Genomic DNA, 15,232 nt, shown 5'->3' with positions numbered 1-15,232 from the left:
GATGTCCAACTGCAGCTTAGGCCTGCTCCCCGCTGGCAAGTGGACATCCCCTGAGGGCTGCCGGGCTGCCAGAGGGATGTCTGATTGCCATCTTAGGCCCAATCCCCTGGGGAGCGGGCCTAAGCCAGCAGGTGGTCATCTCCAGAGGGGTCCCAGACTGCGAGAGAAGGCACAGGACAGGCTGAGGGACCCCCCCGAGTGCACAAATTTTTGCGCACCGGGCCTCTAGTATTATAATAATTGTATATGGTGCCAGGTGGGTACTTAAAATATTGAAGGGGCCACTTTATAAAGTCTAACCACTATGCTCTACACCTGAAACCAATACAAAATAATAGTGAATATAAACTGTAATTGAAAAAGAAAATTTTAAAAAAAGAAACTAGAGCTTTTTGAAGAAATGTTTATTTTCAGGTCTGGGGCAGGAAATGTACAAGATGAGCATGGAACATTATCATACCAGATAACAGGGAAGCTACCCAAGACCACTAAAGTCAGGACAAAAAGAGGAGCTATTTTGAGGAGATTTCCACTGGCCAAAGATAAAACAATCTGAGCTTCTAAAAAGATAGCAATTACAATTTATGAAAAACTATTAAGTCAACTATGTTTAAATCCATGAATTCATAATGGTATTTAAAAAGATACCTAATTGGTTCCCTTCAGGGAATGATAGGGAACCAATTCATTATCTTGAAAACTAGTAAAGAAAATAGACACTTATCCTGATTATAGGAATTCAAACAATGGGAAAACAAATAGGAGATTAGTGGAACTGTCTTTTCATAAAAGTATCACAATTAGTAACTGAAAAAAAATAATAAAATTAGGATATCACCATTGTGCAACCCTAATGACTTGAGGGATCTAGGCATTGAGCATCCACTGATACTAACATCACATAAAAAGAGAGAGCCTGCCATTATGTGCCTTCTGATAAAAGAAAACACCATCCCATAGTATTGCCAAAACCATTAACTTGCAGAATTTTTAAGACAGAGAAAGATCCTGGCCGGTATGGCTCAGTGGTTGAACGTCAACCCAGGACTCAAGAGATCACCAGTTTGATTCTCAGTCAGGGCACATGCCAAGGTTGCTGGCTCAATTCCTAATAGGGGGTGTGCATGAGGCAGCCCATCAATGATGTTTTTCTAGAATCAATGTTTCTATTTCTCTATTCCTCTCCCTTCCTCTCTCTCTCTCTCTCTCTCTCTCTCTAAAAATCAATAAAAACATTTTTTTTTACAGAAGAGCAATCACTAAAAAAAACACTAAGAGAAACATGTTGAATCACACCATGAGTATGTAAGCAATAAAATCCAGAGGTAGCACACTGCAGTTTTGACAGGTAAATTTTAAGGGAAAGAAAGGATTGGAGGGAGAATTTGTAGATTAAAAGAGATTTAAGAGATACATTAAAGTGACACATTTGTTTTAAGTAGATAATATTAAACTACATTTTGGGGGGGTGCATATTTAGGTAATAAAAACTATTAGGTTTTACCAGAAAGTGATTAAAAATCATGATAGAAGTTACTTCTGGGGACTGGGAATAAGTTGAAATCACAACAGAGTATGCCATGGGATTTCTGGGTGCCGGACAAAGTTCTATTTCTTGACCTAAGTGTGGATACAGGAGTGCTTCCTTTGTATTAGTTTATTAAAATATACATTTATTTTGTGTGATTGTCTTTATGTGTTTTATAATAAAGCAATTTTAAAAAATCATCCCTAAAATAAAAAATATCTTTGTTATTAGGTTGAAAGCTAATGCAGCACATACATTTCTTTGGAAAAGATGCTTAAGTACTTTGGCTTTTCAGTTGGATGCATTTATAATGCTTTCTAATTGCTTCTTTTATCAAATCATACTGTATTAAAAGTCACATTTTTACTTTCCCATCAGATGTTCCTCTAAATCACTGCAAAAACAATTTTTAACTTTTATGGAGGAAAAGTTATCTTTGGAAGATTATATTTCCCTAGTCCTTAAAACAGGTTTTTAGGTTTAATAGCTCTGCTTAGGTGTTTTTTATTACTTTCCAATAAACAAATTCAGGTGACCCGTTTTGAGTTATCTTGAAATTAACACCATACTCAGAAAGCATTACCAAACCCACATGGCTGAAAAGTTAAAATGCCTGCTCAAATATAAAGGGAAGGGAAGAATAAATTATGCTGTCATCTCATTTTTAACAGTGAATATGTTAAATAGTTCTAAGGCAGTGGTCGGCAAACTCATTAGTCAACAGAGCTAAATATCAACAGTACAACCATTGAAATTTCTTTTGAGAGCCAAATTTTTTAAACTGAAACTATATAGGTAGGTACATTGTTATTAACTTAATTAGGGTACTCCTAAGGCTTAGGAAGAGCCACACTCAAGGGGCCAAAGAGCCGCATGTGGCTCGCGAGCCGCAGTTTGCCGACCATGGTTCTAAGGTAATGGCAGAAACTTTCCAAAAAGAAGTATAAAGAATATGTGAAATTCAAATAAAAATACTACCATGTTACACATGATAATCCACACATACACTATTAAAAACTATTGTAAAATTAATTTACTGATAAAATTTTTCTTTTTCTGAACACTATTTATTGTATATTTTTCAAAAGAAAGTTGTTTTCCTAGACTACATACATAACTCTCTGCTTTGTAGTTCTAATTAAGATATATGTACTGTTGTTTCAAGCTCTGTAGTGTGAAATTAGACAAGCAGTTTTCTAACATCCATAAAATAAATAAAAAATGTTCCTGCTCTGACAAACAGATAATTCAGTCACAGAGAGCTTAGTTCTGTTTCCTTTGTTTTCTTTTCTTTTTTTTTTTAGCTGCTTGGTAAGCCAATTTTCTACTTAGAATCTACTGCTAAAACTCTCATTTGGTTCAGTATGTGGGCTTTATCCTTTCCATGGTCTGTTATGCAAAAAAGATGGCTTTAACTTTTTTTCTTACTGTGCCGCAAAGCAGCGGTTCTCAATTTGGATGCACATGTGAATCACCTAGGGAACCTGTAAAAGAATACTGACGCCTCCTCCCCTTTGGAGATTCTGATGTAACTGGTCTGGGTGGGCCCCTTTGTAAAAGCTCTGCAGGTGATGGTAATGTGTTGCCAAGGCAAGGAATAGCTACTCCAGGATCCTGCCAGTGCACACCCGCCCCGCCCCCCACACACACACACCAAAAAAAGCAGCTAATTATCTTTTCTGATTGAACCTAGGTGGGAAATGCCTTTTTAAAAATTCTGTAGTGTAATAGATGCAAAGATTAAATTTCTTCTCTATGAGGTTATTACTTGTTTTGTTTGAATTTTAGGGCTTAAGAATATATTATACTTTATTCTAATATTAGTTCAAGAAATTTATTAATCACTAGTGAAAAAAATTTAAAGACATACACCTGAACATTACTTTTACATGGTTGTGGTTTTAATTCATGATATGCTAAAAAAAAAAAAAAGTGTTACAAATCATAGATTATGTCTTTACACTCAAAAAAAGAAACAATTATTTCCCTAAACATTTCTTCCAAAAGACATTCACCTTTTGCATACAGAAGTTCACAGGAGGTTCTGGAAAATAAATTTTTCCATTTTTTCCAGTTTTATTTTGAGAGAATGACTGAAAGGGCCAAATCCAACACAACAGTAACTTGCCAAAAAGATGAATTACATACCTGAACATATTAGGACTGAAAAAGGAGACATTAACTATGCAATCAGTGGTGAATAATTTAAAATCATGTGCAAGTATCAGATTACATTTAGTAAAATCTATTCAAATACTTACATAAAATGGATAGGGTTTCCAGAAATACAACTTTATTAAAATCTATTCAAATACTTACAGAAAATGAATAAGTTTCCAGAAATACAAATTATGGAAGACAACACAAGGAAAATATGGAATTCCTGAAAAACCAACAACCCTTGAAAAGTAGAACCAGTATGAAAAATCTACTTTCCTTGAAAGACTACACCCAGGCAGCTTCATGGGTGTGTTTTACCAAACATTCAAGTATGAGATAATGCCTCTGACTGTTTCAGAGAGAAGGAAAAAAATAATAATAAAGAAAAAAGCTAGCCAAATCACTCCATAGGGCTAATACAACCTTGATATGAAACTTAGAAATAGTAAAAGAAAGTAAAACTGTGTATCAATCTCATATTTGAGCAAATTGTGAAGCCCCTTTAATATTCCCTCCTTACTATCTCCATAGAATCAATCATGCCCCATTGGCTGGCTGCTACTATAGCTTACACATACTCTATCCACAGCACCATATAACACTTTAGTGCATTTTAATGTTTTCATATTTGTTTCTCAGTGGTAGACACTAAGATCCTTGCAGGTAGGGATCGTTTTGCATTCATATCTCATGGCATGAAATATAGTGCTTACTCTACAGTCATGCTCAGTAGTTTCTGAATAAGGTAGAAAGAGAAAGGGAAGGGCCTTTCAGGTAGAAACAGCAGTAATGTGTATGGGCAGGAGGGGGGAAATAATGAGGCAGTGAGTAAACCATTTGGCTAGAACACAGGTTTGTATAAGGTATAACACTGAAAAGGCAAGTCAGGACCAGTCAGGGTGGGCTTTTCAGTGCTAAGGCTAAGTTTAGTTTCAGTATCTACTGAAGGCCTCGCAGCAGTCAGTGGCTAAATCAATGAATGCTGCAGCATCCAGATGAGTACGTTTTAGAGCTGTCAGGGAACTGGAGGTGGCCTATGTGGTTTAAATCCATCGCTTTAAAAATTAGAAAATGAAAAGTCAGAGAAAATAGGTGATCTACCTAAGGCCAAAGAACACTGAATTAGCTAACAGCAAGCAGAAGCTCAGAGGGACTAAACTTGATAAAGGCCACACAATTAATATACTGTCCAACCAACAGACAAATCCAAGTCTGTCCAACTCCAAAGTCCATGATCTACATGACATCAACAGATGAAGTTATTAAACCATATGTACACCCTTTTAGAATGATCCTAGTTTCATATAATCCACTCATCTTATATAATAAAAGCCTAATATGCTAAGTGTCCGGTAGGCCGGTCAACCAATCAAAGCACAATATATTAATGATATGCTAAGGCAGCTCAACCACTCGCTATGACGTGCACTGACCACCAGGGGGAAGATGCTCCGACCAGTAGGCAAGCTTGCTGCTGGGGTCTGGCCAATTGGGACTGAGCGAAACAGGCTGGACACGCCCTGGAGCCCTCCTTCGAACCCTCCCCGGCTAGCCAACCTCCTGTGTCCCTCCCTGACTCCGATCATGCACCGGTGGGGTCCCTCGGCCTGGCCTGTGCCCCCTTGGGGGATGTCGGAGACCGGTTTTGGCCCTATCCCACAGGCCAGGCTGAGGGACCCCACTGGTGCATGAATTCATGCAGTGGGCCTCTAGTTTCAAATAAAGGTAATTTGTGTAATGTATAACTAAATGCTGATTTAATTATTTTTATCTTTATTATCAAACAGAACAGTTAATAGAATTGTAATTAGCTTTATTACATTGTCATTTTAATGAAGTATTTTACTCGATTAGCATCAAAACCCAAGATCAATAAAATGGTGGCATGAACAGAAGTAAATAGTAAAGCATTTCCTTAGCCTCAAAAAATCCACACCTAAAACATTACAAATGGTGTTAGTTATTGCAACAGAATTGAAAAAGTTCCCAGAAAAAGGTTAATTATTAATTAATTAATTAATCAAAAAGGGCTTTTCAGCCTTAAAAGACAGACTGAAAGTTTATAAAACCAGAAGAGGTAGGTAGTGATAGAGAAAATTTGGACTTGTTCATTACATCTCAGAATACTAATTCTGAGAAATACTTCTTAAAGCCTAGAAGGTAACAGACTTAGAGAAAATACAGAAACATACTATTTTACCCAAGCAAAAACTTTTTAATAAATGGGTGAAGCTTTTTTTTTAAGTTATAAAAAAAGTAAAACAGAATTTCATACTCAAAGTACTGGTACAAGCTGGAAATACCCAGAGGTTCACAATAATTAATGACAATAGAACCAATGTGAAGAATAGGGTAGGACATTGTCCTTGCCTCTTAGATTAACCCTTTGGTGATCCTGTCTGAGGCAAGATGCTAGACTGAGGCCACTGCCTAGAGCCCTCCTTATAAATTCTGCCCCAGCCTTGGTTTGGCACCACAGGGTTGTGCACAAAATAGGCATTTGACTGTTCATTGACTGACTGAAGATCAAAGAAGGTGACTGGTAACAGCTTTGACTGACATAAAATCATGAGCAAACAGGAATGAGAGTACTAATAAGGATAACAAGAACCATAACAGTGATCAGCGATGAACAGTTTATATGTAGGTATTGCTCTAAATGCATGTATTGACTCCTTTATCTTCCTTAACTCTATTTTTAAATTAACAAAACCACAGCATACAGACCTCAGTAACTTGCTCAAGGACAGAGAACTAGGTAGTGGCAGAGCTAGGAATTGAACCCAGAAGCCTTGCTCTAATCATTGTTCTATTCTAATCATTGTGCCAGCCCTGAAATTGTCTATGTAACTTTTAGATAGAATACTTTTAAGAATCCCATTTCATATTCCTTTTGACTATTTGGAAAAATTATAGGTTTAAAAAGAATTTGTATTTACTTCACAGGAAAAATTAATAATCTTATTTCATTTGCTCTTCAATAAAATGTATGTATTTATTTAAATTACCTCCAGTTTTCCTTGAGCATAACCCAGGAGCAGCAAATTGGCCCTGTCCTTCTCAGAAGAGATGGGGGCCCATGGCCAAGCATCATCACTGACCAGTGGCCACCAGCAAACAACTGTATCCTGGGCACTATTGATGGCTAGCCGACGCTCTGTTGTTCTGTTTACTGGGCCAGGCATGTCATAATAGGAAATCTAATGGTTTAAAAAAAAGCATACAAGAAGCATTTTTTAATGCAAAATCCCCAAAGTATTATAAAAATTAAAGCATCTGTAAATGTAGATAAATGCAAGTAAATATGCATGTTAAACATGTGCTTAAGGAGGTGTCAGAATTTACCAAATTCTTTTGACACATTTAAAAAAGACCTATGTTCAAAATTCTTTCCATTTTTAGCAGAGGAAAGAGAAAGGAAAAATGTGAGTTAGGGAGAATTGGCTGTAGCAATCCCAATCAATACCAAAATGTACAGTCATGGTTGCTTGACAGCATCGACCTACACAGAGGATTTGAGACCGGCTATATTAAATGACAAGTTCAGTACTGCTGACCAAGAGCATCCAAATACTGTTTGAGACATAACATGTTAACAATGACTGACAACAATAAAAGGAAAAACAACTTGAGGCAAATATCATTTTAAGGAATATATGAGACATATACACATACATTCTGCACAAAAGGATAAGCCACAGCACCGTGTGTAAAAGTTTATGCAGCTTCTGAGAATTATGCTTCTCTTTCTTAGGAAAAAATTGTAGAATTTATTATTCAAACTATGTTATTTTGGAACATGGTTATTTGAAAACATAAGCACAGTACCATCTGGGTGACACATGCCAAGGAAATATAGATTGCACTGTATTTCTGCTTAAGGAATTAATGGAAGGTTGATAGCTTGGAAGAAAAAAAAAAAACTATCTTGCCATTGCTGGTCAGCAATAATCGAACCACTTTCTGGGGATTAAGCGCATGGCTAAGCCTACTGGACCAGACACTAGCAAAGGGCAGGGGGTCTTCTTATCAGAGAAATGCTTCTGGAGCCAGTCTCACTACATGACAGATTGCTTTCATATTCCTGTCTGCAAGGCAACAAAGGATGGCAGTAATGCGATAATGCCAGAGTGCAATGGGTGTTAAGAACCCGTTGCATTTATGTATTGTATTTAGTAAATAATCAGGCTCATCCAAATTGTGATCTCACCACTCAACCAAGGCCATTAAAATCAAGGTTAATGCTTTAATAATCCTCTGCTATTTTTTTTAATATGGTCAAAAGGAACCCTTTTCTATTTGCATGGCCATAATATTATTGACCTCTTCATCCTCTGAATGCACATCAAAAGGAACTGAAATCAAAGTAATTACCAGTGTTGTTCTCTCATGGTAAACATTTAACTCCTTGCACTGTCCCTTCACTGTTAAATAAATTGAATTGGATTTTTAAAATGCAGACAGGAAAACTTGTTAAAGGCCAATAGTTTCAGGATATTTACCCTGCAATTTTCTCTGCCAAAATTATTCCATTCTGAGAGAATTAAATTATGGTACAGCTGTAAAGAAAAGCAGAATTATAATACTCTCCACTATTTCCTTGTTTTCAAATCCAAATGGGCAGTGACAGACCACAGGGATGTACTTTATGCTTTGAAGTGCAAATTCTTATGTCTAAGCTCTCAATATCATTAGTTATCTTCTTGTTTTAGAGAAATACCACAATGGAATTACATATTATTTTTATGTACTACTTGCCATGTAAATGTATTACTTAAAAATGTCTACATGGGGAAATAGAGTTAAAACAAGAGACTGATACTTTCAGTCCTCATGTAACGCAAATCATGTATGTTATCTGAAATTTCATGTTTTCTGTAAGTTTGAATGGCATCATAATCTACCATGATGGTATACAGGGCAAGTGAAATAAAAAAGTTTCTTAGAATAGTCTTCCAAATGACAAATGGCAGTTTTTACTAAGTATTAAATACCCAAATTGAAATATTGAACCAGAATATGAAATCCATGGGTTTTCCCAAGGGATTACTTCTCTAATTATAGAAATGGCAAGGAGTACTCATATCCTAATTTCCCAAATCCAAGGCAGGAAGAATAAACAAATAATTCCTTTACTTAAGGGATAAGGGCCCACATACCAGGTCCATTTTCTACATCTGTTTATAAGGAAAAGATTACGTCATGACAGTTTCTCTCTGCTCTCACTAATGGACAGCCACTGTTCTTTGGCAGAGAAGACTTTATTAAGCTATCCATCAAACCTAAGATGGAGAAACTAGTCATATAAAAGTTCATATGGCAGCATTAGAAACACTTAAAATAGTTTGAATTACTGCACATTGGTGCCTTTTGAAGAACAATACTGATAAATAAATACCATTTCAACTAAATCTACAGTTAGCCATTCTGGAAAATAACATCCCATTGAAAGTGTTAATAGCAATTTCTTGACTAACCAAAATATAATATATGAGTATCACTGATTTCCAGCTAAGGAAATTGCAATATTACACAAAGTGTTATAGAAGCTCCACAAAACTGTTAAACAAAACCAAATTGTAGTTAGGTACCACAAAGAAAACTTATTTATATTTTATCCTGAATTAAAAATATTTTTTATAAAAATACATGTTTCTACTAAATAAAATTAGATTCTCCCTCACACCACTACCACCTCAATCACAATAAGAAATAATCCCAAATGGGCAAAAGGTTAGCTTAAATACCACTTTTTAAAAAACACACAGTTTCAAGCCATAGAGCTGACTTCTAAAAATCTTTGCCTTTGCTACATACTCTATGGCATAAGTGTGCATCTTCTTTAAGGAAGCCGTGTATCAGCTCTGTTCCCAGTGAACAGTGAACTGTCTCAAATCCACGTCACAGAGGCTGGATCAATCTTGCAAACACAAGTCATTGCTAAAAAGAGGCCTTGAACTGAAACAGCCTGGAAAATGTATTAGATACTCATCCTAGCAGAGTGTATGCCTTCAAAACAGTTTAAAATGTAATGTGGGAAAACTTAAATTAAAACACACCATTTAAAATAAAAATCCTGCCTTAACAGATGTAAAGTCCCTGATTCAAAGAAACAAATTACCTGGAGTTAGTGAAGGGAGAGACTAACACATGAAGATTTCTTTTTGCATTTTTTCCAATTATAGTTGGAGGGGGGAATCTCCCATTCCTTGTTTATTACACTTTTCTATTAACCTTTGGAAGTGACTTCTTTATTTTGTGAAAGAGAAGCCAGGCCAGCTATCCTTGCTTAGAAAAATAATATGGGGTATTAGGGGAAAGTAAGAATGGTATATATACTACCACTACCGACAAAACCATTTTCAAATATGTATCTTGCCTGTTATCTGTCACTGACTTCCATAAGTACTATATATATATTGCTGTAAACATTCCATTGTTAGACCTCCCATAATGAGAGGAAAAGAGAAAACTTAGGTGTGGCCACTGTTTCTAATGAATCAAGCTTAATCCTATAATAACTCTGAAATCTAGAAATGTGCAAGAATAATGAGCATAGTATCACCTCATGTGAAACTCATACCTTAATAATTAACAATATGACTACTTAAATTGAAATTTCTACCTTAAAATCCAAAGCTGAGAGTTTTTCCAATCTTTTGTTTACATCAGGAGAACCCATCTTCTTGGTAAACTGAATAAAACATAGTTTGTTTTGTGCCAAAAAGGATAAGATGATAAAGCTGTCTGTGAGAAGAGCTTTAAAAAAAAAAGGAAGATTTATTAATACCATCAAATAATAAGCTAGAATAAAATAACAATGAATTGATTTTTTTCCAATGAAATATTACAAGAGGCTATTTTTAGAAAATAAATGTTAATTGAAATAACTAGTCTCCTAAATATCATTATGACAATTTACAAGGATATTAAAGATAATGGAAATAAATGATAATCATCAGTTTAATCATGCATGGATTTGATACTTTTCCTTCTTTTCTGAGACCATGTCAATATACTCTGATGTTTGGGAACAACCACCAAATAAGATGTAGTTGGAAATAGGGCTAGAAAAGCATAAAGACCGTTTCACACCTGAATGTAAAGATTAAAACATGTACTTTTATTTATCCTTAGCCTTTAATCCTGTGTTCATATAATATAAACCACCTGAGAATAAATTGGATTAACAAATATAGATCAGTACTCTCCACCAATCTTACTTTTTTATTTTTAAATGTTTCATCAATGAACCTTCTTTTTGAGAGCATATAAGCTGAATGAAATAAAGCATATTATTTCCAATATTTGCATTAAATAAATATTTAAAAAGGAATATTAGCAAAAATACTTCTACAGCTTTATTTCTAAAGCATACAAGTAGGTAGATAATTTTTATGGGTTACAGAAAGGGCCATTAATGTTACATAAAATTGATAAAAATAACTGAGAAATGCTTTTTGTTGTTCCTAGCATAAAGAAATTATTGAATGTTTTATATATTTTTCTTTACTTCTACACCCCTCATTGTGCAAACAGTTACCAACAGCAGATCTACACAATTACAGGAGAATCTGGAGAACTGCCAAGAAATCACATTGTTATCATTGTCTCATGAGAGTGTATAAATAAAAGAAACAAGTGAAAGAAGATATCTCAGAGACACGAATAATGTTGAAAGTCTCCTTTTAATTCTTATAGAGTTGCAGCGGGATGATAAAATCATCACAGTCACTATTTTATTTGCAGTGTCAACAAAGGGGTCAAATTGAAACCTCTTCCATAGGGAAGCTTCCTTAGCACCACTGTCCTAAAAGGAAGAGAACATGGCACACTTACAAGCCTACCCTCAACGTATTACCATCAGCAATGTTGCTAATCATAGGCATCCTGCAGGCTGCTTTGCTTTAGGATGATGAAATTGGGTCTGACTTGTTCAGAGGCAGCTAGTGAGAGCACACAGCAGAAGGGCGGTCTGTATTCTCACCTCTGTCTTTCCCATTAGGCCACACTTCCCTTTGATTATTCAATTTAAGACACCGACAATTTTCAGACTCTAATGAAAATGAAATCTGTTTCTTAGACCTTTTACTGTGAATAAAAGAACAGAATCTTAAAACTTCAGGAGTCAGCATAATGTAGTGCAAAGCAAATGGGTTCTGCAGCTAGAACCCGGGTTCAACTTTCAGCTCAGTCACTTTGAGCTGTTCCTTAGTATCACATTTGTGAGCATGTTCCTTAGTATCTCAGCTTCAATTTCCTTATCTATAAACTGAAAATAGCTATTCCTTATAAAAGGTTGCTTTTTGAATTAAATAAAATGGGTAGGTTGGCAAAGCTTAAAGCCTCTTCAGGTTCAGTAAATGTTAGTATCCTACCTTTTAAATATCTGGCTTAAAATCTTTTTCTTGTGTGCTTCTACATACTATTGTAGTATCACTAAATAGAATCCAGATTTATCTAGTATATTTGGCATTGATGTTTGATATTTAGAAATAGTGCCTAATCACTATGTTGTACACCTGAAAGTAATTCAATATTATATGTCAATTCTAATTTTAAAAAGAAAGAAATATTGCCCAGACACTCTCAAAAGTTAATATTCATAGAGTTTGGTAACAAAGAATCTTCCTAAAGAGGCAAAGCAAACATTATTATTTTTTTTAACTGGGGGCTGTGTTGACACATTTGGGTTATTTACTCAAAATTCATTTTTGAAAATGAAAAATATTTGAAATGTCAACAATAGGGAACTAATTTTGAAAGTACACACCAGGAAAAAAAATTTTTGAAAATACATTCACATTTTTTAAGTTAAGAGTGAAAAATATTCAGAATATGAGCTTAACACTTGACAAAAACTTTGATATTAAATATTAGTCAAAACTTGTATTGGTCCCACAGGTTGTAACTATGCTATTACATGCAATTACTTGTGTTTGCAGGTCCCCAGTGGTAATAATTAGTCTACCTGTTGACACACTATTTCTCCTCCCCACTGTTAATGTAAGCAATTGATTTGCACATGGGGGTAATTACCATCACTGATGGTGTCTGAGATGAGCTTCCCCACCAGGCTTCTGTCAATCACCACTTTCTCCAGCTGCGACCCAGAAAGGCTTAGGGACACCAGCACACCTGAACCAAAAAGGAGCTAAAACCAGGTAAGAGGAGGGAGGGGAGAAAGATATACTGAGGATTAGAATCTTTTAAAATTCTCTCTCCAAATGTATAACTTTTACAGATACACATGCATTTACTAGTACACCATGAAATTTTCAAAAACAATCACTGACAATTTACAGGTGATTAAATGATGAAACACAATTGGTGTGTTGATTAAAGCTATATGCAAAAAGGAGTGTAGTCCATGTTTATTAGAAGTCTAATCTTCTAAATACTTAGAAGGTACCCATGCAGAAATAACTGCTTTGCATTGCATACAGAAATGTAACATGTTCTATTAAAATATTTTGAAAGATTACTATTTATATCAAAAATTAAAAGATTTCTTGAGGTTTGAATAGTCATTGCTATGCAAGATAGAAAGTATGCCACCATGACAACATAAACAGCAAATGTTAATGATTTATTTGCAATTTAAACCCCAATTTTACAAATAAAGATCTTGTCTATCTAAAATATTAAAATACATTAAGTCAAGGCAATTAAAGTAAAATGTTAACTTTTAAAATTCATAAATAAATAACACATACCAGAAACAATTTCTCAAGAAAAGATAGAGAAATGTAGTAAAGTACCAGGCTTTATCGATGTCAGTGCTCACCCAACACCCAACAAAAGATGATTTAATATCACCATTATGATTTTATGCTGCTCGTTTCCATTTGTGGCAGCATTATTCATTCATCTCCAAATGTTTAAAACTTCTGAAGGACTATGCATATGGGTATGCTTGTTATCTATGAGATTATGAAATATCAACATTGGAAGAAATTGTTTCACCTTCAAGGCAACAGACTCAAAGCAGATGAATCATGGAATAGCATATGGCATAAGAGGAAAAAAACCCAATTGTCAGTAAACTTATCATGAACATGCCAGCCAAACTCAAAGACTACTATGGTTTTTAAACAAAACGGGAATTTCCCCACCTACCTAGGCATCATGTCCTAGCTAGAGAGGATGATTCTGTATCAAGACATATTGGGGCATGTGTATAAGATGAGCAGCATGAGGGACTAGGGTTATATAAAAAAAACCACTATTCCCCCACTGCCTGAAAGATTTTGGGCACATGAATCAGAAAAGGAACTGAAGGGTCCCTTTGTATTTAACTGTTAGAATCCTTGTCCTACTCACCAGAAAGCTTTCTTTTCAGTCTTGTGCTAACAACATGATTTAATGGACTGTCCATTTCATATTAACATCCCAAATGGGGGTGGAATGGGGCAGGGCTTAATCATCTTTATTGGTTTTGGAGAAAGCACATTTGTTCCAAGAATTTCAAATTACTTTTGCTACTGAATTACATCCAGCCCTGTTTTATGCCTCAATGGGAAACACTGGTATTTCCATTTTGGGGAATTCCCCCATAAGAACATAGCATGTGGTCTTCACCCCTTAAATTCTCCCTTCTCAGGAAGGCAATGTTAGGGTCATCTTTCTTATCTAGTTCTTCTCCTGGTAACAGCTTTTTCCTACCTTCCCCATTTATTCAAAACATCTCAAAAATAAATAGAAAAAGATAAATTTTAATCTACTAAAACTTTATACCTATACTCTTAAGCACCTCTTAATTCTCCAGAGACTACTAGCTCCTTATGGATACTGGCTAGGCCTCTTTTATGTTTTTATCTTCAGTGTCTAGAACAATGCTAGGCACAAAGTAGGTGCTAACTTAATGTTTAGAGTAATAATCATAATTAACTTATCATAGGGTCAGATGATTCATAGGTGGAAGGAAACCTGGTTTAATCTTCCACTTCCACATGACCTGGAAGTTCCTTCTGCAGCATCCCTTTCAAGTATCCTTCCAGCATCCAGCTCGTGCTTGAATATCGCCAGACCAGGAGCTCACTACTTTACTGAAAAGCTATTCCACCATTGGGCATTACTTCATAATCTTCCTCAAAGGAGGGTCAGCCACTTATTTACACATTCAACTGATTCAGTCCACAAATATATATTTAGCATATATATTTTTTATGAGCCAGACCCTATTCTAGGTGTTGAAGATACAGCAGTGAACAATCAGACAATACCCTTGCCCTTACTCCCCTCAGGGAGCTTGCCTTCAAATGTGGAGACAGGCAATACATAAATAGTCTTAATATAATGTCAGATAGCAATAAGAACTACAGAGAAAAATAAAGCACAGTGAGGATGGGGATTTTAGGAAGAAGCTGTTTTAAGAAGGATGACTAATAAATAAAAAGGCCTTTCTGAAGAGATGACATTTGAGTACACACTCAAATGAAGTGAAGTAACTAGCCATATGGCTATTTGGAGAAAGGGAGTTTGAAGCAGAGAACAGCAAATACAAAAACCCTGAGGTCAGAATGTGCTGTAGAAAGCTAGGCC

At 35.4% G+C, this 15,232-nt stretch overlaps 1 protein-coding gene across 4 annotated transcripts in view; it reads right to left on the bottom strand.

Moving 5' to 3' along the window:
* WDPCP (WD repeat containing planar cell polarity effector) overlaps nucleotides 1-15,232 on the bottom strand; it is a 246,207-nt gene that overhangs the window by 145,405 nt on the left and 85,570 nt on the right. For all 4 annotated transcript variants that reach the window (XR_314622.2, XM_014532062.1, XM_014532063.1 and 1 more), the window contains exons 7-9: nucleotides 12,728-12,842; nucleotides 10,314-10,447; nucleotides 6,697-6,888 (exon numbers count right to left, since the gene is read on the bottom strand). Coding sequence is in view for 3 of the 4 variants with exons in the window: in XM_014532062.1 (XP_014387548.1) it covers nucleotides 6,697-6,888; nucleotides 10,314-10,447; nucleotides 12,728-12,842 (441 nt within the window). In the remaining variant the exon portion in view is untranslated. The remainder of the gene's footprint in view (nucleotides 1-6,696; nucleotides 6,889-10,313; nucleotides 10,448-12,727; nucleotides 12,843-15,232) is intronic.

The sequence above is a fragment of the Myotis brandtii genome, unplaced genomic scaffold (assembly GCF_000412655.1).
Source record: "Myotis brandtii unplaced genomic scaffold, ASM41265v1 scaffold84, whole genome shotgun sequence".
In the NCBI taxonomy this organism is placed as follows: domain Eukaryota; kingdom Metazoa; phylum Chordata; class Mammalia; order Chiroptera; family Vespertilionidae; genus Myotis; species Myotis brandtii.
The sequence above is the reverse complement of the archived record's forward strand: the minus strand, read 5'-3'. Positions and strand labels throughout refer to the sequence as shown.